Genomic DNA, 20,249 nt, shown 5'->3' on the forward strand with positions numbered 1-20,249 from the left:
AACAATTGGCATGAAGTTTCAGATGCGAACATGGGGTGACAGCCACAAAAGTCCTTCTTTTGGGCTGATTTGAATATCTCTTAGTTATAGATTTAGGAAATTAATCACATGTTCAACACCATTATTGCTTTATATCAATCTTTACGTAGAAGACTTGGAAAACACACGTTGAAGCATGCACCTAAAGAAGAGATTAAAAATATGCCATATAAAGGTCAGTAAATAACCATATATTCTTAAATTATCACGAACAAACACAACACAAGAAGTTAATTGGGAATCCGTAGGTCCCCTTGTCATGCAATTCAAGACATGTTGTTGCAAGTTGTTAGGGTGCAGCTCAGTCATGTGCGGTCACGTTTACACGGACTCGGTTGATCTCACGTGACACATCTCTTTCTACGCCGGCGACCACAACTCGAATAAGCATCAAGTACTTTTATCACACCCCACTCCTTGGTGGACTTGCTAAATAACCTTTAATAATGATAGAATATATTGCAATATGATTACTTATTTTTCTGTTACTCAAAATTGTACGCGTGGAAACATTTCTCTGCACTCGAATGTGCGAGTCTGTGATTCGATTCACAGACTCGCACATTCAAGTCAAACGGCAACAGCCCAAATAAAGATTAACTCCTAACGGAATGTCAAAAAACATACACATCGTCTACCCACATGATACGGGAACAAGCATGATGTTAGATCGACTAGCCGTCGCTGTCCAGCTATTGGCTCTCAGTCCTGGGCGGCTAAGCGCCCATGGAGGCTATATTTGGCTGTTTGTCCACTCCGGCGCTTTTGACACTCTTAGTAGCCAGTGATACGCTTCGATGCTTCATGAAACAAACCATTGCGCAGGCCCCTGTCTTCAATCTTTATTTTTATGTTTTCTTTGTTTCGAAATGGTCACGGTTCACTCTGATTGGGGCTGTCTCGACTATACGGGGTTGCCAAGGTCCATTAAACTGCTTCTTTGTGAGCAGTATTGGGCTATTGTAATGACTGCTGCCGCCCAGGATGTCTGACAGTTTCCAGGTGATGTTAGCCAGCTGCTATATTTGACGCTTCATTGTCCCTTGTTTGGTTTTGATTGTATTGTTCTCAGTCCGCCACCCGATCTATTCATATATTGACCTCCCCATTCATTCAATAAGAATTCATATACACCATGTCCTCCCAATAGACCGGGTCTTTTCATTTGCTCTCTTTTTCTTCTTTAAGAACCCGCTGTGTTGATGCGGGCTTTGCATCACTTTTTTTGATCTAATTACACCTCCAGGCGTTCCTGGTCTTCGCTGGACGAGATCACACCTGCAACATCTGACAACTATCACTTTCAAAGAAAAAGAAAGAAAAAACCAATACAATGGTATTCACTCGATCTGGGCGATCGATCTTTCCACTGCTCCCGCCTTATGGAGCTCACGATTCAAGCACAGGGCGGATAATTCCTCTACATCCAGATGGCCTCACACCCTATCTCGGTCTGCGAGCTCGACTTTCACAAGTATGGATCAATCGATGGACAATACTTTTACTCCTTGTTCTCTTCCGGGTATTGATCGCAGTTGGCGATTTGCAATCCAACATGGCATCCGCCAAGCGTGAGGCCCTCTCTGCATGCACGTCGGTGGAATCCATGGGCAGTGCGATGGCTTCGATGCCCTTCTATTTATCCAAGGGTACCAACGAGCTTGTGGCTTCCTCAGTTGATGACGCCGTTTCTGCCCTGAAGTCTGTGTTGTTGATGACCATCACGGGCGTTGGGGAGATCCTCTGGTTTGTCATAAATATGATGTACTCCACCTACGCCTGTCTTATTACAATGGCCGTCCGCGGGACAGTAGGAGCCGGTATTGAATTGGTCAAGGAAGCTACTGAGTGGATCAACAAAACCCTCAAGACAATCAGCGGCGACATTGAGAGCACCGTTGATAAATACAAAGACGAACTGAACTCATTTCTCGAGGCGATCAACAAAGTGGCTAGCGTGTTCTCGGATGATCCTAGCCCAATCAACCTCAATAGTACAATCAGTACGCTAGAGAATCTGTCTCTTCCGTCGTCAGTCAACCGCACAGTCGAAAAACTAGACAACATCGTCCTTCCCAACTTCAAGGAGATCCAGAATTACACCAAGACCCTATTCCAAACCCCCTTTCAAGAAGTCAAGGACTTGGTCAATGAAACTTTGGGCACTTACAGCTTCGATCGGTCCGCTCTCCCGATCCCTGCTAAGAAACAGTTGACCTTCTGTAACGACAACAAAGGAATCAATGATTTCTTCGACGGGGTCGCTGAGCTGGCACTGACAGCACGCAAAATTTTCATTGCTGTCCTCATAGTTGCTGCCATATTGGTGTGCATTCCAATCGCGTGGCAAGAAATCCGCCGGTGGCGCTCAATGAAAGAGCGCTCCCAGTTGGTTCGCAAGGAAGCCCATGATCCAATGGACGTTGTCTATATTGTCTCCCGTCCATACACCGCCGCTGCGGGTATCAAGGCAGCAAGTCACTTCAGCAACAGCCGCCGGCAGATCCTCGTGCGATGGGCCATTGCCTATGCAACATCTCTCCCTGCTCTTTTCGTGCTGGCTCTTGCACTGGCAGCACTATTCTCTTGCCTGTGCCAATACCTGCTCCTGCACTCGGTGAAGCAAGCTGTTCCCGCACTGAGTGCCGAGGTGGGGGAATTTGCAGACAAGGTCGTTGACGCACTGGAAAATGCCTCGACAGATTGGGCCACCGACGCCAACAAGGCCATCATCAATCTCGACACCGACCTAAACCACGATGTCTTCGGCTGGGTCAACAGCAGCACCCAGGCCATAAACGGAACTCTAAATTTCTTCATCTACAACACATCCAGCGTTCTTAACGAGACCTTCAAAGGTACCCTGCTGCAAGAGCCTGTCTATGAGCTGTACGAGTGCCTCATCGGCCTCAAAGCAGAGGCACTCCAAAAGGGTCTAAACTGGGTAGCTGAGCACGCCCACATATCCCTCCCCACCCTCCCGAATGACACATTCTCCGCCGGTGCCTCCTCCAGCATCAACGACGGCTCCAGCCCTTCCGACAGTTTCCTCGCCGATTCGGGCGACGAGACAGCCAATAAAATCACCGAGGTCGTCAACAGCGTGATCAAAAAACTCGAAGCAGCCGTGCGCATCGAAGCCATCATCGCGACCATCATTCTCCTGCTCTGGGTGTTTATCGCCTTAATCGGTATCACTCGCGTCATGATGCTTTTCTGGAGTCGCGAGAAGCACCGCGGCGAGGGGGGCCAGGGTCATATCCTGGATCCGGTGCCAAATGGCGGACCACCACCCCATGATCCAAATGGTTTTACTGAAGTTCCACTCACTGCTATTCCGAGGAATATGTCTGGAGATGGCCACATTGCTCCTCAGTACACGGCGGCGACGGCAACCTCCGCTCCTGTGCAAGGTGAGCCGTCGTCGTATGGCGATGAGAAGGTTGGTTTCGCAGGGCAAAGGAACTATGGACATGCATTGCAGGTGGACTCGGGTCCTGATCTTAGGGGAAGTAGCTATGTTGAATATGATGTGAAGCGATGATGGGAAATGTATTCCTGCCTTCCTCCATCTTCAACTTTCTCAGAACTATGTTTTGTATTCTTCCTATATTTCTATGCCATCTCCAGCATTTCATTGCACTTGCTTTGGCCGTTTGTTTCCATATGGGGCTGGTGTTCTGTCATAATGATTCCCAATAAGAGCATTTCTAATTTAGAATCAAGAATGCCACTTGATTTAAAAATCATAATCTCCCATCTACGAGGCGTGTGGAACCTTATCCTAAAAAGAACCCCATACAAGACATCTCACGAGATTGGTATAATCATAGATAGAAAAGAATTCAATGTAGTTGCCTGAATATACTAAACAGAAACTCCAAGACATGGCGTAATCTCATACAAATCGTCGGCCCCAAATTCGTAGCCGCTATATGGCAACAAAGAAGCTCTTCTCCCCCTGTTTGGGTTGCACTCTCACCCGTTCAATGATCGGATCAGCACAGCTAATCCGAATACGCTCAGGGGTAGCAGGGGACTCCAAGGAGAGCACGTCATTCACGTTCCACTGCTTACGTGCAGCCTTCAAGGCGTCACGAATGGCAAAGAAGACCGCACTACCCATAAACAAGGGCGGCTCACCGACTCCACGAGAGCGTTGAATAGTGCGCAAATTCTCCCACTCCACATCCTTGAGCAAACTTACATTAAAAATCTGTGGGATATCACGGAAGCCAGGGATTTTGTAGTTTCCTGGGCCTCTGGTGAATATCTGACCTGAGGCACGGTGCCAGAGACTCTCTTCGGTAGTGAAGAGACCTTGTCCTTGTACAAAGGCACCTTCGATCTGACCGTAGTCCACTGAGGGGTTGATACTACGACCCACATCCATCTTCACATCGGCGCGTAGAGGTGTCCAATCACCTGTCAGGGTATCAATCTGGACTTCCGCTGCGGTGACACCTTGTGTGAAGTAGAAGAACATCTGGCCGCTGTTCTCGCCCCATACGTAGCCGATATCGGGGGTACGGTAGTACCCTTGTGCGGAGAGGTTGACACGGGCAAAGTAAGCTGCATGGGCAAGTTCCTGCATGGTCGCGTTGGGCATCTTCTCACGGAAAGGACGTAGGCGTTCGTTAATTTGTTCACATGCATTGAATATGGCGTAGCCGTTGAGATCGGAGCTTGCTGAGGCAGCGGTTGCGGAGGTGTTTGCCACTGTATTAGTTGCTGTCTCGGAAATGAAGACGCTCTCCTGCGGCACTTGTAACGCTTCAGCGGCGATCATGGTCATCTTTGTGTGGAGGCCTTGTCCCATTTCAACACCACCATGGGCTACGAGGACACTGCCATCGTGATAGATGTGAACCAAAGCTCCTGCTTGGTTCAAGAAGAGAGCTGTAAAGGAGATACCGAACTTGGTTGGCACAATCGCCATTCCACGTTTGGACCACTTGTGTTGCGCATTGTATTCCTCGACAGCCTTCCGACGCTCGTTGTAAGAGCTCTCCTCCAACACTTGCTTGTACATCAATGGCACATACCAGTCTTTGAGAGGTTGGTTGAAATGCGTCGTATCATCTGACATGTACATATTCATGGCCCGGACTTGTTCGGCCGGAATATTCAGATGATCTGCGATCTCCGATATGTAACACTCGGCGAAGAACAGGCCTTGCGGACCGCCAAATCCACGGAAGGCTGTGTTTGAAACAGTATTGGTTTTGCAGATCCGGCCGCGCACATTGACATTCGGTATTTTATACACGCCATCAATGTGTGATAAGCTTCTCTCCACAATCGCACCAGATAGATCCTGCGTGTGGCCCCCATTGGCGAATACATCTGCATCAAGCGCAAGGAGTTTTCCTTCTTTGGTCACACCAACCTTCCATCTGCAGAGGAACGGGTGACGTTGACCAGAAGTCAATATATCTTCATCGCGGTTGAGCATACACCGCACAGGTCGTTTTGTTTTAGCAGCGGCAACAGCACAAATTCCAGCCAGCTGAACAGATCGCGACTCCTTGCCACCAAAGCCACCACCAAGTCGCTTCACGCGCGACACGATTTTGTTCGCAGATACTCCTGTCACCTGCGCGACGTAGGCTTGCCTGTGAACAATTAGCTTCAATTCTGTGGTGGGGCAATCAAATATATCGCTACTCACGTTTCGGTGGGATTCTGTGTACCACTCCAAATCTCCATTTCACCATCCTCCGGCTTCGGAATTGCCACACAGGCTTGGGTTTCCAAATAGAAGTGCTCTTGGCCACCCATTCGCGAGACTCCAGTAAAGATGTGGTCAGCTTGTTTGAAGGCTTCCTCGGTATCACCATTCTTGATGTAGCGATAGTGTTCAAAGTAAGACTCCGCCTCAATGGCCTCCTCGATTGAAAGGATGCTCGGGAGGTCTTCATATTCGACTTTGACGGATCTCATGCCTTGCTCGGCAAGTTTAGCGCTAGTCGCCAGAATCACACCAATCGGTTGACCAGCAGTGGTAACTTCATCGACGGCAAAGAAAAGCTCATCGGACTTGGGTTGTCCCCACCAGTTTGCCTGGGGGTTAGGAAGATCCGTGTGGTCCACGTAGTCTATAACGCCCGGAATGTCCAATGCAGCGGACGCGTCAACACTGAGGATTTTGGCATGAGGCTTGGTAGACAGAAGCATGCAGGCAAATAACTCATTTTGCTGCACGGGAATATCATCTGTGTATTGAGCCTCTCCTGTAGACTGCTTCAACGCCGCAACATGCGGAGTTGCTCGTCCAAGAATCTTCTGTTGATAGGCGACAGAGGTCTCAAGATCTTTCGCTCCTGTAGAAATTGCTCTCTCAATCTCAGCAACAACATCTGAATCTAAGTCCGAAGCCTTGACATCGAGTCCTGACAGTACATCGTAGTAAAATCTGTAGAAGAAGCCCAGGGCCAAAGACTTCCGGTAACTAGCCATACCACCAGGAACTCCAAATGGCAGGTTGAAATCCTGCTCCAGTGCGCTCATGACGCCCTCTAGAGTTGCGGGATTCGTGAACTTCTTCCCTACCAAAAATGCCTCGGCATTCTTCGCTGAGACGGTCATCGCTGCCATACCGCCAAATACAAGGTTGGCGCTGACCACATCATTGGTCTCAGAAAGAGTTACCCGTAACGCGGAGTTGACAATGGCAATATCATCGTCCTTCCGCTTGGACTGTTTGTAGGCTCGCATGTGCTCTCCCTGCGCCTTCGCAGCTGGAATGCGCAAGCTAGCGATGATTGCGTTGGGGGCGAGCGCAGTCTTTCTGTAACCTTGGAAGAATTCGGTCATTGGAATTTCAGTCTCGCCATCAAGGGACTTGGCCACAAGGATAGTGTTGGTGGCTACCAAAACCGGATTTAGATCAGAGATGGGCGATGCAGTGGCCAGGTTACCCGCTGGGGAAGCGACATTTCGGATCTGTCGGCCAGCGAAATAGAGCAACTGCTTCTTGATGGCTTTGAAAGGTTGGCCTCTAGCATCACCGTATTTCTCTACCGCTCGGTCACAGATGTGTTCGAGGTCTGTTAACGACACATTTGCGCCGATCTCTAAATAATCGTCGTGCAAGGTAAATTGTCGCAATTCGGGAATATCTCCCAGGTAGACGGAGGCCGCGTACTGCATTGCCTTGAACTTAATCTCAATCTGCGTCTCCGTGCTTCCACCAATTAGTTTAGCGTCTGGGTGGACGTTCTTGATCTGCAACAGTTGCTCGACAGTCACTGGTCGGTACCACTTCTTCCTCTTGTTGCCATATGCTAAGGGTCGATATTCGTGTTTCCGCAGGGCCGCAGGGAATATCAATTCTGTGTCTGGGCTGTACGGCTTGAAGTCCGGCGCAGGAAATTTGTAATCGACTGTGTCGTTTTCGGCATTGTTGGCGGAAGACCCTTTACAGCAGCCGCCGGAGCCTTTTTTCTCCATGCAGCAGCCCGATCCACCATTGGCAGAGGCTTTTCCGCAGTTGTTAGTCGAGTTGAAGCTCTGGGCAGCATCTAGAATAGGTCGATAACCTGTGCAGCGGCAAAGGTTTCCATCGAAGGCTTCTTCAACATCGTGTTCCGAGGGAGAGGGATTGTTTCGCAGCAAGGCATAGAGGGACTTGAAGCTATCAGTCAACTTCAGATCCCTTCCAAAAACAGGGTATCAAGAGAAAGGACCAGGTTGGCGTACCATGACAATTCCAGGAGTACAGAAACCACATTGACTTCCATTGCCGACCGCAATCCGTTGTTGAATCGCGTGGGGATCCTTCACATTTCCAATCCCTTCGACTGTAATAACATGTTTACCGTCAATGCTAACGAGCGGAGCAATACAGGCATTCACGGAGGCATGGTAGATTTTCCTCGTTGTAGGATTGATATGGGAGACGACCTATTGACCGGTATCACCCTCTGGTTAGCACCATGTGCGTAACCCAATATAGTTGACTGAAACTCACCACAGTGCAAGCACCACAGCCTCCCTCGGCACATCCAAGCTTTGTGCCTGTCAACCCAATACCCCGCAGGTATTCGAGTAGAGTCACTTCCGGGTTGATGGTATCTACTGCAACCTTGGTGCCATTCAGATAGAACCGAATAGTGTCATCCCAGTCCTCGGTCAGTGCAGACAGGCTGGTCGACTTCTCCACTGCGACCGTGGAGTCCGTCTCTAGGATTCCTGGCGCCATGATGGAAATGTAGGGCGATATTTTAGAGGCTTTCAAGGGTTCAGAGGTGCATATTTTATAGCGGGTTGAAATTCCACAAACTAAATCTATTACTAAAATGAAGTCATGAAGATCCAGTATCAAAGGAGGGGAAGTCCAGATGAGAATAGGTTCCTCCAGATATCCCCACTTGGAGATTGTTATCGCGGCGATCGCCACTGTCCGATGGGAAGTCGGCTGACCGTCGGATTCCGCCTTGGCAATATTTTGATCGAATTACTAAGTATCAATGGCCAACCTTGTGAACGAAATTTCTATATCTGACGCCAAACCAAAAAATATGCTATACATATATGAAAGAAATAATAGCCCCGTAAATTCTCATTGCGTCGAGCCAGCAAAAGATTTCTCTTCGTCTTCCCACTTCTGGCGTTCTACAATGCTTCGGGCCCTGAAGAACGGAGTTAGCAGGCTATGGGACATTGGATACAAGGCAACGACCTACCGATAGGCCTTAACAAAACGCCAAACCTCTGTGTCTGCAAGGTTCCAAGCCTCAACAACGTCCTTGACGTTGATTGGTTTCGATTCCTTGGTCTTAATTACCTCCCTGGCCTTTTGGATCAATTCATATTCTTTGCCCACTCCTTGCTCGCTTGGCGTATGATCCTGCGCGCTCTTGGCGGTGTCTTTGTTGTTCTCGGTTGCGGGATCGATCTTACCCCCACGAGGGATCTTGAAACCAAATTGCCATTCAAACTCGTCCAAGAGTTCTGATGGGAGACTCTGGCCTGCCTGTGCAGGGAGAGATTCCACTGTCATCCACAAAGAAGTCCCGACAGCATCTTCGCCTGCGACGACCTGCTTGAAGATCACTCCCCGGTATGAAGAACCTAATTCAGGCCCAAGGTGTTGTTTGGTTACCTCAGACAACCATGCGTCGCGCTCGGTCTCCCGCCGAATTTGTGGTGTGGTGATCTCCTCTGAGTTCTTCTGCAGGCTGATAAGAGTGTAGGGGTGAGGAAGGGTGCCGATGGTGAACAGGAAGGTAGTGTTCTTGTAGGTCGAAGGCTGGCTGATACGCATGGGTTGCTTTGCAGATCCGCATGGGCGACATTCGGGTTCATTCGGTGGACAAGAGTCGGGAATGGGTGACTCGGGGCACTGAGTGAGGGCCTTTGCCAGCCGAAGGGCAGGTTCCACCAGCGCAGTAGTGTGCTGTGGGAATGGTTTCAGCACGGCCAGTCCAGCGGGGAAGGAGCTATGGAAGTGATTGTGCAGGTGAGCGTTGATCAGTTGAACAAGAGCCCGCTGACCACTCGCAGGGTTCTTGGTCATCTGTTCATGCACGGCGGAGTAGCGAGAGGTAATGGCTGCAGATTTGTAAAATGCCAAAGCGCTCGGCGGCTCAACCTTGAACGATTCCGGTGCAATCAGATCAACAAACGACTGGGTTTTATCCTCGAGCTTCTGGACTGCGCTCTGAACAGCTACATCGATCCGTGACTTGTCCGCCGCGTAGAGGCCATTCTTGAGATTTTCAAATCGGGTAATTGACTCTGGGACACTCCCCCGACGAAGGTAGGAGAGCATGGGATCATCATAACGCGCCATGGGGAAGCAGTGGAAGTCCGCGAGTAAGCCGGTACCCATGTGGCCCCACGCAAGCCAGGCAAACACCTCGTTCCGTGTCTTGGGCGCGAGTTTCAATTTCTGAACAATTTGATAGTTGGGGTTTTCCATCGCATCGCCCGGGGTCAATACCACGGGCTTGAATCCTTGCGCGAACCATGCCCGACGCCACGCGAGAAGCAATTCCGCGTCGGCATTCTGCAAATCCTTGAGATCCTTGGCATTGGATTTGTTTGGGTTATATTTCGCATCGTAGTACGTGTAGATCGGTCGACGTTCGCGAAGGGGAGGGAGGACAGAACGACCCTCATCCAATGTGATGGCAGAGGAGAATGGGTTCAACCATTCAAGGGTGCTGTACCATCTCGACTCACCATGTGTGCTGTTGTTCTGTTCCTCTGGCGGCTCGTGGGAGGGAGGGCGGAATGAGGGTAGGTGGAAGTTGCTTAATGAGGGTAGCTTTGGTGTGGGCACAAACTTGGCCGGGCCTGTGGCTTGCTCGCCGGCATCAGGGACCGGAGAGGACGAGAAAATGAAAAGTAAAAGCGCGACAAAAACAATTACAGACAGGAGAGCTGTACTCCTATGAGGAATCATATTTCCAACATTCAAATCAGAGGACCTGGAAAGAGGCCCGTCAAGAGTTGGAAAAACACGTGTGGCTTCAGACCGTGATGCTGCTTCTCCTGAAACTCCGCCTCAAACGAGATCGGATTTACGTCCGGATTCGGCCAATCCACCTGGCAGTCTTGGCAATAAAATGCTAGATATGAATGCAACTCAGCACACTACCATCCGAGTCTCTTGGGCTGAATTTCACACTTCCAATGATGATCCAAATACAAAATAAACCCTTTGATTAAAAATCTTTCAAGGCTAGGATGTTCCTTGCGTGTCTGAGATTAACCTCACCTGATGCTGACTCAGCCTATGCGTTGGAAGTGACCTCATCAGGAAATGACCCGTGAGCCTCTGGAAGCTCTGGAATACAACATATATGGCCTCTTAGGTTCACAACCAAATATATTCTCTTGGAATGATCGAGATTGACACTTTTCTTTTCGATGTGCGTATTATCTTCATTTACAAGAAACTAGTAGCGATATATGAGTCCTTCATGTCTCTGTAGGTAGCTACATTTGACTTGAGACTATTGGAGCCACATTAAGGCTTGGTAAGGTGATATATATAACTACTCCCTACGTACAACAACTTCTGCCGATATGTGCCGCCCTGGGCTGGAGATACCTAAATTCCGACGCCACCCCACCATGTACAAGGCGGTGAATTCTGTGTGGGGAAAACAGCTAATCAGCACCTTAAACTCTCATTGGTAGAAATAGCGGCGAGATCGGACCTTTCCACTATTGGGAGGGTAATTTTAATATTGAGTCATCGTCTCTTTCATTCTCCAACTCTTTTGACATACTGCAATCATGGCTGTAGGAACGGCCTCTTTGCAGGACCGCCTAGAGATATGGGCACAAAGGTTGAATAACCTAACTGTCTCCCCATTGACTCGTGATTATCCCGATACACAAAAGACCGACAGCAAGAGAGTCATTGAAGCTTTTGAGTCTCTTCGACTCCCCAGTGACAAGTTTTCGGGCTCATCGTCCGGCTTCACCGCTTTCCTGACTGCCTTCATTATTCTGGTAGCACGATTGACTGGTGATGAGGACATCGCTGTGGGCACAAACTCCAACGAGGATGGCCGTGCATTCGTCATCCGGGTTCCCATTGATACCTCGGAGTCTTTTGCCCAGCTCTATAACAAAGTAAATGAGGTATGTATGTATGTCTCTTGTTGTAGGGTTCACTGCTAAAAGCATTGCAGGCATATAAGGAGGGCTCTTCCCAAATCGTGCCCTTGGGCAGCCTTCGCTCGTACATCCAGGAGAAGTCCAAGTCCGAACGCACCCCAGTCCTCTTCCGATTCGCCGCATATGATGCCCCCGCTTCCTCGCAAGATTACCCTGCAAACACCTTCGATACTACTGATTTGGTGGTTAATGTTGCAACGGGTTCAGCTGAGATCGAATTGGGTGCATACTACAATCAGCGTCTCTTCTCAAGTGCTCGTATTGCTTTCATTCTGAAGCAACTAGCCAGCATTGCTAGCAATGCTGCTGCCAATCCGGATGAGGCTATCGGACGTCTCGAGTTGATGACCGAAGATCAGCGCGCACTTTTGCCCGACCCAACATCCGATTTGCACTGGTCTAACTTCCGTGGTGCCATCCACGACATTTTCAGTGCCAATGCGGAAAGCCACCCAGATAAGCTGTGTGTGGTTGAAACTCAGTCAACCAACTCCCCTCACCGCGAGTTCACCTATCGCCAAATCAACGAGGCCTCCAACATTCTCGGTCATCATCTGGTACGGTCTGGCATTCAGCGAGGAGAGGTTGTAATGGTTTATGCCTACCGTGGTGTGGATCTGGTCGTTGCCGTCATGGGAATTCTGAAAGCCGGTGCGACATTCTCCGTTATTGACCCTGCCTATCCCCCGGAACGTCAGAACATCTACCTTGATGTTGCCCGTCCTCGCGCTTTGGTGAACATTGCCAAGGCTACAAGAGATTCGGGTGAACTTTCGGACATCGTGCGTACTTTCATCGATAAGAATCTTGAGCTCCGCACTGAAATCCCTGCGCTTGCCCTACTTGATGATGGAACTCTTGCCGGTGGATCCGTAAATGGCCAGGATGTCTTCGCCAACGAGGTTGCACTGAAGTCCAAGTCTACTGGCGTCGTTGTTGGTCCTGACTCTATTCCCACTCTGTCTTTCACGTCCGGCTCTGAAGGCCGGCCGAAGGGCGTTCGTGGCCGACACTTCTCTCTGGCTTATTATTTCCCTTGGATGTCTGAGACTTTCAAGCTCACCCCAGACGAGAAGTTTACTATGCTGAGTGGCATCGCTCACGATCCTATTCAGCGAGACATTTTTACCCCTTTGTTCTTGGGTGCTCAACTCCTGGTCCCCGCTCGGGAGGACATCCAAAACGAAAAGCTTGCTGAATGGATGCAGAAGTACGGTGCGACCATCACTCATCTTACACCTGCTATGGGCCAAATTCTTGTCGGTGGTGCCTCTGCTCAATTCCCTGCTCTTCACCACGCCTTCTTTGTGGGTGACATTTTGATTAAGCGTGATTGCCGCTCCCTCCAGGGACTTGCGCCCAATGTCAGCATTGTGAACATGTACGGTACAACTGAGACCCAGCGCGCTGTCAGCTACTTTGAAATCCCTAGCTACGCCAGCCACGAGGGCTACTTGAACAATATGAAGGATGTGATTATGGCTGGTCGCGGAATGTTGGATGTGCAGATGCTTGTTGTCAACCGCTATGACCCTACTCGTCTCTGTGCTGTCGGAGAGGTCGGCGAAATCTACGTTCGCGCGGCGGGTCTTGCAGAGGGCTACCTCGGTTCCCCGGATCTGAGTGCGAAGAAGTTCCTAACCAACTGGTTCGTTAAACCCGAAGCGTGGGTGGAGAAGGATCAGGCCGAATCCAAGAACGAGCCCTGGCGCGAATTCTACGTTGGTCCCCGTGATCGCCTTTATCGCAGTGGTGATCTAGGCCGTTACACGCCGTCTGGGGATGTTGAATGCTCTGGCCGCGCCGACGACCAAGTGAAGATTCGTGGTTTCCGTATCGAGCTTGGAGAGATTGACACCCATCTTTCTCAGCATCCTCTAGTCCGTGAGAACGTGACCTTGGTGCGAAGAGATAAAGACGAGGAACCCACGTTGGTCAGCTACTTTGTACCCGATATGACCAAGTGGGCCTCTTGGTTGGAGAGCAAGGGCCTTAAGGATGACGACTCTGGCTCTGAGGGTATGGTCGGTCTGTTGCGACGCTTCCGTCCTCTCCGTGATGATGCTCGTGAGCATCTCCGGAGTAAGCTCCCTACATACGCAGTCCCAACCGTTATCATTCCTCTTAAGCGCATGCCTCTGAACCCGAACGGCAAGGTCGACAAGCCCGCGCTTCCATTCCCAGACACTGCAGAACTGAGCGCCGCTGCACCCCGCCGCCGCTCGTCTGCGATGCAGGCCCTCTCCGAAACCGAGCAGACTCTGGCTCAAGTCTGGGCCAAGCTCATTCCCAATGTGACATCTCGCATGATTGGACCGGATGACTCCTTCTTTGACCTTGGCGGTCACAGTATCCTCGCACAGCAAATGTTCTTCGAGCTTCGTCGCAAGTGGCGTGTTATTGACATCAGTATGAATGCTATCTTCCGCAGCCCGACCCTTAAGGGCTTTGCTGGCGAGATTGATCGCTTGCTAGCTTTGGAGTCATTCGCAACTAGCGATGACAAGTCTCTAGCCGTACAAGCTGCTAACGAGCCGGACGATGAGTACTCAAAGGATGCCGTCCAGCTTGTGAATGAACTACCTAAAACATTCCCTCAGCGTACCGAGGCTATGCTTACTAGTGAACCCACCGTGTTCCTCACTGGAGCAACTGGTTTCCTAGGCGCACATATCCTCCGAGATCTACTGACCCGTAAGTCACCTTCCACTAAGGTGGTCGCTCTGGTTCGGGCAAAGACCGAGGAGCAAGCACTTGAGCGACTTCGCTCCACTTGCCGCGCATATGGTTTCTGGGATGAAGCATGGACCCACAAGCTGCAAGCCGTCTGTGGTGATCTTGGAAAGCCGCAGTTTGGTCTTTCCCAGTCAGTGTGGGATGACCTTACCAACCGTGTCGATGCTGTGATTCACAACGGAGCACTTGTCCACTGGGTCTATCCCTATGCGACACTTCGACCGGCTAATGTTTTGGGTACCATCGATGCCCTCAAGATGTGTGCCAGCGGAAAGGCCAAGCAGTTTGCCTTTGTCAGTTCGACTAGTGCCTTGGATAAGGATCATTTCGTCCAAGAGTCTGAGCGTATCATCGCCGCTGGTGGAAATGGTATCAGCGAAGACGACGATATGGAGGGCAGCAGAGTTGGCCTCGGAACCGGTTACGGTCAGAGCAAATGGGCCGGAGAATACCTTGTCAAAGAGGCTGGCCGCAGAGGCCTGAGGGGAACCATTATTCGCTCCGGATATGTGCTTGGTGATTCGGTCACCGGAACTACCAACACTGATGATTTCCTCATCCGTATGCTCAAGGGCTGCATTCAAATTGGCCTTCGCCCAAATATCTTCAACACCGTGAACATGGTGCCCGTCGATCATGTGGCTCGTATTGTCATTGCTACTGCCTTCCACCCACCTTCCACGGGCGTTAACGTTGCCCACGTTACTGGACACCCTCGTTTGCGCTTTAACCAGTTCCTTGGTGCGCTGGAGCTCTACGGATACAACGTTCCTCAGGTTGATTACGTGCCTTGGTCCACTTCCCTTGAGCAGTATGTCAACGATGGTGAGCACAATGACAAGGAGTCTCAGCATGCTCTGTAAGTACTACCATTTTCCAGTCCCGTTAATGGATACATACTAACCTTTTCTAGTATGCCCCTTTATCACTTCGTTACCACAGACCTTCCCTCCAATACTAAAGCCCCCGAATTGGATGACGCGAATGCAGCAACGGCTCTGCGGGCCGACGCCGCCTGGTCGGGCGTCGACGCATCAGCCGGTGCTGGCGTGACCGAGGAATTAGTCGGCTTATACGCTTCTTATCTCGTTCAAACTGGTTTCCTGCCTGCGCCAACTGTCGCTGGGGCCCGTCCTCTGCCTGTTGCTCAGATCAGTGAGGAACAGAAGAAGACACTGTTGAGTGTCGGTGGCCGCGGTGGTACATCCTGAACTATAGAAAAACTCATGTACTTATTCTGATTTTATAAAAGCATTTACACTTCTGAACTCCCCCCAGAAAATATGTATAAGATTGAGCGATTAAAAAACGTGGCTTGTATATATCCTGATAGTCCACGAGGCGTTCGTGTCTGAACGAAAAGCCCGATTCCCCGATCTGCCCCTTCCTCGGGACTCCCCGATTCACCTCCCCAGTGTTTACTTTGAGAATTTATATAGTCCTGACTATATCCTTCTTTCTTGCTCTTTTCCATATCACACTCTCCACTGTTAGTATTTCATGGTTGTTGAAGGTAAGTGTGTGAGCGGGTGTCTCAATTCAACCTCCCCATCAATTTTTCCCGCTTTCTTTTCTACTTCATCATGTCAATCACAACTGTTGGAGCTCTGTGAGAAGTACTGGCTGTTGGGTTTACTTGTCTCCCTGATCATTCGTATAATTCTCCGGTCTTCCTCGGTCCTTTCCCCTCAACCGTCCTTGTCATATCCCACCTTCCTTCCTTTTTCCCCTCATGGGTGCCGCGAGGACGATCCAGTCTCATTGCGCGTGCAGCAGAGGCCTCCCGGGACTCTCCGGGTCTTCTGGTTCACGACTCAATCTCAAGGGACACACAGCACTGTCTCCGCGCCTCACAAGCCATTCTCAACCTCCACACTCTTCTTCTGCGCCAGTCATCAAAATGCCGGCGTAGAGTCACCCCGAGCTTAGACACACGTCCCAAGCCCAAGACCCAGACTAACATCTCTGGTGCGGATCTCACAGATCGTTATGCAGCAGGCCTGCGCCTGAACAAGGAATGGGCCGCACAGACAGCCCGCGACCACCCCCAACTCTTCCCTACCCTCGCCTCAGGCCAGAAGCCACAGATTCTCTGGATCGGATGTTCCGACTCTCGTTGTCCGGAAACCACCTTCTTGGGTCTCGAGCCCGGTGATGTCTTCGTGCATCGCAACATCGCCAACGTCCTGCACCCCGGCGACCTCAGCTCCTCCGTCGTTATCGAATACGCTGTGCAATACCTGCGCGTCAACCACGTCGTGGTGTGCGGTCACACTGCCTGCGGCGGTATCTCAGCCGCGATGGGTAACAAGAACCTGGGTATTTTGGACCCATGGCTGTTTCCGCTTCGCCAGCTGCGTGAGCGCAATCTGAAACTTCTGCAGTCAATGCCGGCTGGTGAGGCAGCCTCGAGACTAGCTGAGTTGAACGTTCGAGAGGGCTTAAACCTCGTCAAGCAGAAGAGTGTTGTCTTGAATGCCATCCGGGAGCGGGGACTCCAGGTCCATGGCTTGATTTATGATGTTGGATCGGGTGTGCTCAGTGAGCTGGACACTGAAGATTCGGAGGAGGTTATTAGGGCTCGTTTGACGGCTTTTCAAACGGAGTGACTTAGCAGGTTTTAATTTGTAATTTTCGGCCGAAGGGCTAAACCCAAATAGATAAGAATATAATTTTCTAGATATAGCGACAGCGATAGTGAACATGCATTTTATGAAACATATCTGAAATATTCTTTTTTTTTTTCTAGGGAGAACGGCTATATAGCCTCAGAAATATGGCATGATGTGTGGAGGGATCCATAATAGATCGTGTACCAATCACCACGAAACATCTTTATATATCAGATCCAATCAGAGTTAGGGCTTTGATCTACATATACATGTCTATGGCTCTTAACTATTCACCTCACTATGATCATGATTACTTTGAAGAAAATATGTAATAATTAGACCTACAAATACAACTCGAGGTGTAATAGTTACATAAGACAAACATATAGCCCTGGAGGTAAGAGATCCAAGCTTCCTTCCAGCTTTGGAACCTTCCTTCTCTTACTTAAATTCATCGCTCGCTGAAACATCCTTCTTCCCTTTCTCATTACCTAGCACTTGACATTCATCATGACGATCGAAGTCTCAGATGGATTTGGTGAGTATTCCTTTCAACATTTGATCATTCACCTAGGCTAATCATCAAAGCCAACGATGGTACCACGGTACCTGAGGCCAAAGATATCCAGTATGAGCCTATTGGCACCCTCTGTGATTTTCACACCCTCTACCAGACAAAGTGCGATGCTTATGGCGTACGGTCATGGGCCAAAGAACTACCCCCCGACTTGCCTGAGCCCGTTGAGGATGAAGAATCGGCACAATATGCGCTTCTTGTGAGAAAACAGAAGTGCTATGATGGACGCAGAAGCTTGTCTATTCATTCCATCGTAGTGCAAAGCGAGCGTCTCAAGGAGTTCTTGAAACGGGCCCTGAATGATTATCCTGGTGTCACACCAACCTTGCAGCGCCTCGAATTCGAATCGCCTTTCCCGCCTTTTGTTCATCGATGGGAAGCAATCACCAAGCTCAGAGATGAAGAGCAGGATTCAACAACCAAGGCTCACGTGGAACTGTTCTACCGCATCATGGACGAGGAGCTCAGGGACGTGATTGACCGCAAGAGGGACCTGGTTGCCAAAGGAGTCATCACTCACGACTTGGTTTGGACGATCCTGGAGCCTCACGATGTGGTCCTTTCCTCGAGTGATGGAGCTCTACGTGCGTATTTACTTGAATCGGAAGATGAACCACCGGAAAGTGATTATTTCACAGCCGAATACGTTATGTTTGACGGAAGCAAGTTCGGATACAGTTCCACGGGGTTTATGGTACCTAAGTTTGCAGGCACTCTACCAATCACCTCATTGCCTATCTTTCCACTCAAATGTCACCCAGAAAAAGATGTGGTTCGACAGTTGTTGACTGCACGGGGCAAGAAGTGGGAAGAGTACAAGGGGTACCATTTCAAATCCTATGAAGAGGCTTCGACCAGCACAGACTCCGAAGGTCGGGGTGACAATTTGAGCGGAACCAAATACTCTGTCAAGAGTCGCGTCATCATCGACATCGAGGCATACAAGCTTTTTGGGCGCGGGCTTATCAAGTTTCACAAGTTTGACAAAGAAATCGATGGAGAACTGGACAATGCTCAGCGCGTCATTGCAACTCCAATGCTCTATGGATATTCTCTAAATGACAAGGAATGGGGTTCGTTCCACGTGGATGATTTGAAAGACATTGAGTGGGATGAGCAGGCCTTTGATTCACTGGTCCTACCGCGGGAGCAGCAGGGGCTCAAAGAGGTGATCTTGGCCGTTGCAAAGGCCCAATCCAAGAAAGTGGATGGATTTGACGATGTCGTCCTGGGAAAAGGCCGGGGTTTCATTATGCAGCTCAGTGGTCCCCCCGGGGTCGGAAAGACTCTTACTGCGGAGAGCGTTGCGGAGGTCATGAAAGTGCCTCTTTATGTCATGAGCGCGGGCGACCTTGGAACTGACGTTGGACGGTTTGAGAACAAATTGAAAGATATCCTGCGGATGATTCCCAGGTGGGGTGCTCTTCTATTGCTTGATGAGGCTGATGTCTTTATGGAATCCCGTGATTCAGCCAATCTCGATCGCAATGAGCTTGTCTCCATCTTTTTGAGGGTGCTTGAATACTACGAGGTAAACTTCGACCTTAAGATCATCAATCCCAGAAAATATGGGGAGAAATACGCAAAAGGACATGTTACTGATATTCTATCCTTCTCTCCAGGGTATTCTCTTCTTGACCACCAATCGTACACAGAATATCGATCCTGCATTTGAGTCTCGGATCCACCTTTCCCTGATCTACAAGGAGCTTGATTTGGAATCCAGGCGCCAGGTTTGGACACAGTTCTTAAATCGCTCATCGAACATGGCGGCCTTTGCGGATGAACAACTTAACCATGTGGCCGACTTGCAACTGAACGGTCGCCAGATTAAGAATGTCATCAAGACAGCCGGTCTCCTGGCTTGGTCCAAGGAACGTGAGCTTCGATATGAAGATCTGAAAACGGTGCTTGCTCTGAGAAATTTGCAAAGGTAATTCCTAATGAGACAGGGGCATGTTCCATTATTAGACACCTAGCTAGTAACTGACTATCCAAAACAAAAAAATACAACTGGCTTTTGAATCGGTAATTTTTCTTCCAATAATATGTTGATACTCAAAGTGCTGAGGTGTTGCGTTGCATTTATCAAAGGCTGACACCAGGCAACACCCAACCGTTGGAAAACAGATCAGCCAAGACCTTCCATCTCCACATTCCATCAAGTCATATTCTCGACACAAGCTTAGCGCTCAAGCTAACAATGCCACCAATATCCCAAAAAAAAACCTCCGGCGGGGTCTGATCCCCCCTGGCTGTCTAGGGCTACGGGGCTCTTCGTTTAGCCTCGTAAAACGGCCCACTCCATTCCATACGTTCCATACGAGAACAGGTCAAACTTTCAATTTGCCATGGCCTCTTAAGGCTGTGATACCCGGAACGCCGATCGAAAGGAAATTGGACACAAAACATCATAGCACCCTCCTTCTCCGGGGGCTCATCTCCAGGGCTGAGCAAAGACCCCTGAGTCAGGTTGAATGTCGGGCGCCACCGTGTCTTGGCTAATGCACACCCGCACGATCCGAATGATTTGACCATAATCCGATGCATAGCACAAACTCCGATAGTATGTTGTGGAGCACGCGAGCAGTCAATTTTCTTTTAATTTTCTCCTCTCCCTTTTCCGCCCCCCTTATATTGTACAGTGT

General features: G+C 49.8%; 6 protein-coding genes across 6 annotated transcripts; 4 read left to right on the forward strand and 2 right to left on the reverse strand.

The window, feature by feature from the left end:
- Positions 1–1,594: 1,594 nt before the first annotated feature.
- Positions 1,595–3,583, forward strand: prm1 (pheromone-regulated protein PRM1; the record flags this gene model as incomplete). Its single annotated transcript, XM_057229824.1, has 1 exon — positions 1,595–3,583. The coding sequence occupies one exon, from the start codon at positions 1,595–1,597 to the stop codon at positions 3,581–3,583; it is 1,989 nt and encodes a 662-aa protein (XP_057084914.1).
- Positions 3,584–3,970: 387 nt separating this feature from the next.
- Positions 3,971–8,242, reverse strand: N7447_005563 (putative xanthine dehydrogenase HxA; the record flags this gene model as incomplete). Its single annotated transcript, XM_057229825.1, has 4 exons — positions 3,971–5,654; positions 5,711–7,668; positions 7,741–7,944; positions 8,012–8,242. The coding sequence occupies 4 exons, from the start codon at positions 8,240–8,242 to the stop codon at positions 3,971–3,973; spliced, it is 4,077 nt and encodes a 1,358-aa protein (XP_057084915.1).
- A 360-nt stretch (positions 8,243–8,602) lies between these two features.
- On the reverse strand, positions 8,603–10,450 carry N7447_005564 (uncharacterized protein; the record flags this gene model as incomplete). Its single annotated transcript, XM_057229826.1, has 2 exons — positions 8,603–8,672; positions 8,727–10,450. 2 exons carry the CDS (start codon positions 10,448–10,450, stop codon positions 8,603–8,605), a joined length of 1,794 nt encoding a protein of 597 aa, XP_057084916.1.
- Positions 10,451–11,289: 839 nt separating this feature from the next.
- Positions 11,290–15,623, forward strand: aarA (L-aminoadipate-semialdehyde dehydrogenase; the record flags this gene model as incomplete). The annotated part of the gene is made up of 3 exons (XM_057229827.1): positions 11,290–11,640; positions 11,691–15,271; positions 15,326–15,623. The coding sequence occupies 3 exons, from the start codon at positions 11,290–11,292 to the stop codon at positions 15,621–15,623; spliced, it is 4,230 nt and encodes a 1,409-aa protein (XP_057084917.1).
- Positions 15,624–15,912: 289 nt separating this feature from the next.
- Positions 15,913–17,021, forward strand: N7447_005566 (carbonic anhydrase; the record flags this gene model as incomplete). Its single annotated transcript, XM_057229828.1, has 2 exons — positions 15,913–15,925; positions 16,189–17,021. The coding sequence occupies 2 exons, from the start codon at positions 15,913–15,915 to the stop codon at positions 17,019–17,021; spliced, it is 846 nt and encodes a 281-aa protein (XP_057084918.1).
- Positions 17,022–17,534: 513 nt separating this feature from the next.
- Positions 17,535–19,538, forward strand: N7447_005567 (ATP-binding protein; the record flags this gene model as incomplete). The annotated part of the gene is made up of 3 exons (XM_057229829.1): positions 17,535–17,562; positions 17,613–19,132; positions 19,224–19,538. The coding sequence occupies 3 exons, from the start codon at positions 17,535–17,537 to the stop codon at positions 19,536–19,538; spliced, it is 1,863 nt and encodes a 620-aa protein (XP_057084919.1).
- Positions 19,539–20,249: the final 711 nt, after the last annotated feature.

This window comes from Penicillium robsamsonii (genome assembly GCF_028829455.1).
Source record: "Penicillium robsamsonii strain IBT 29466 chromosome Unknown utg000003l_segment0_segment0, whole genome shotgun sequence".
Taxonomy (NCBI): domain Eukaryota; kingdom Fungi; phylum Ascomycota; class Eurotiomycetes; order Eurotiales; family Aspergillaceae; genus Penicillium; species Penicillium robsamsonii.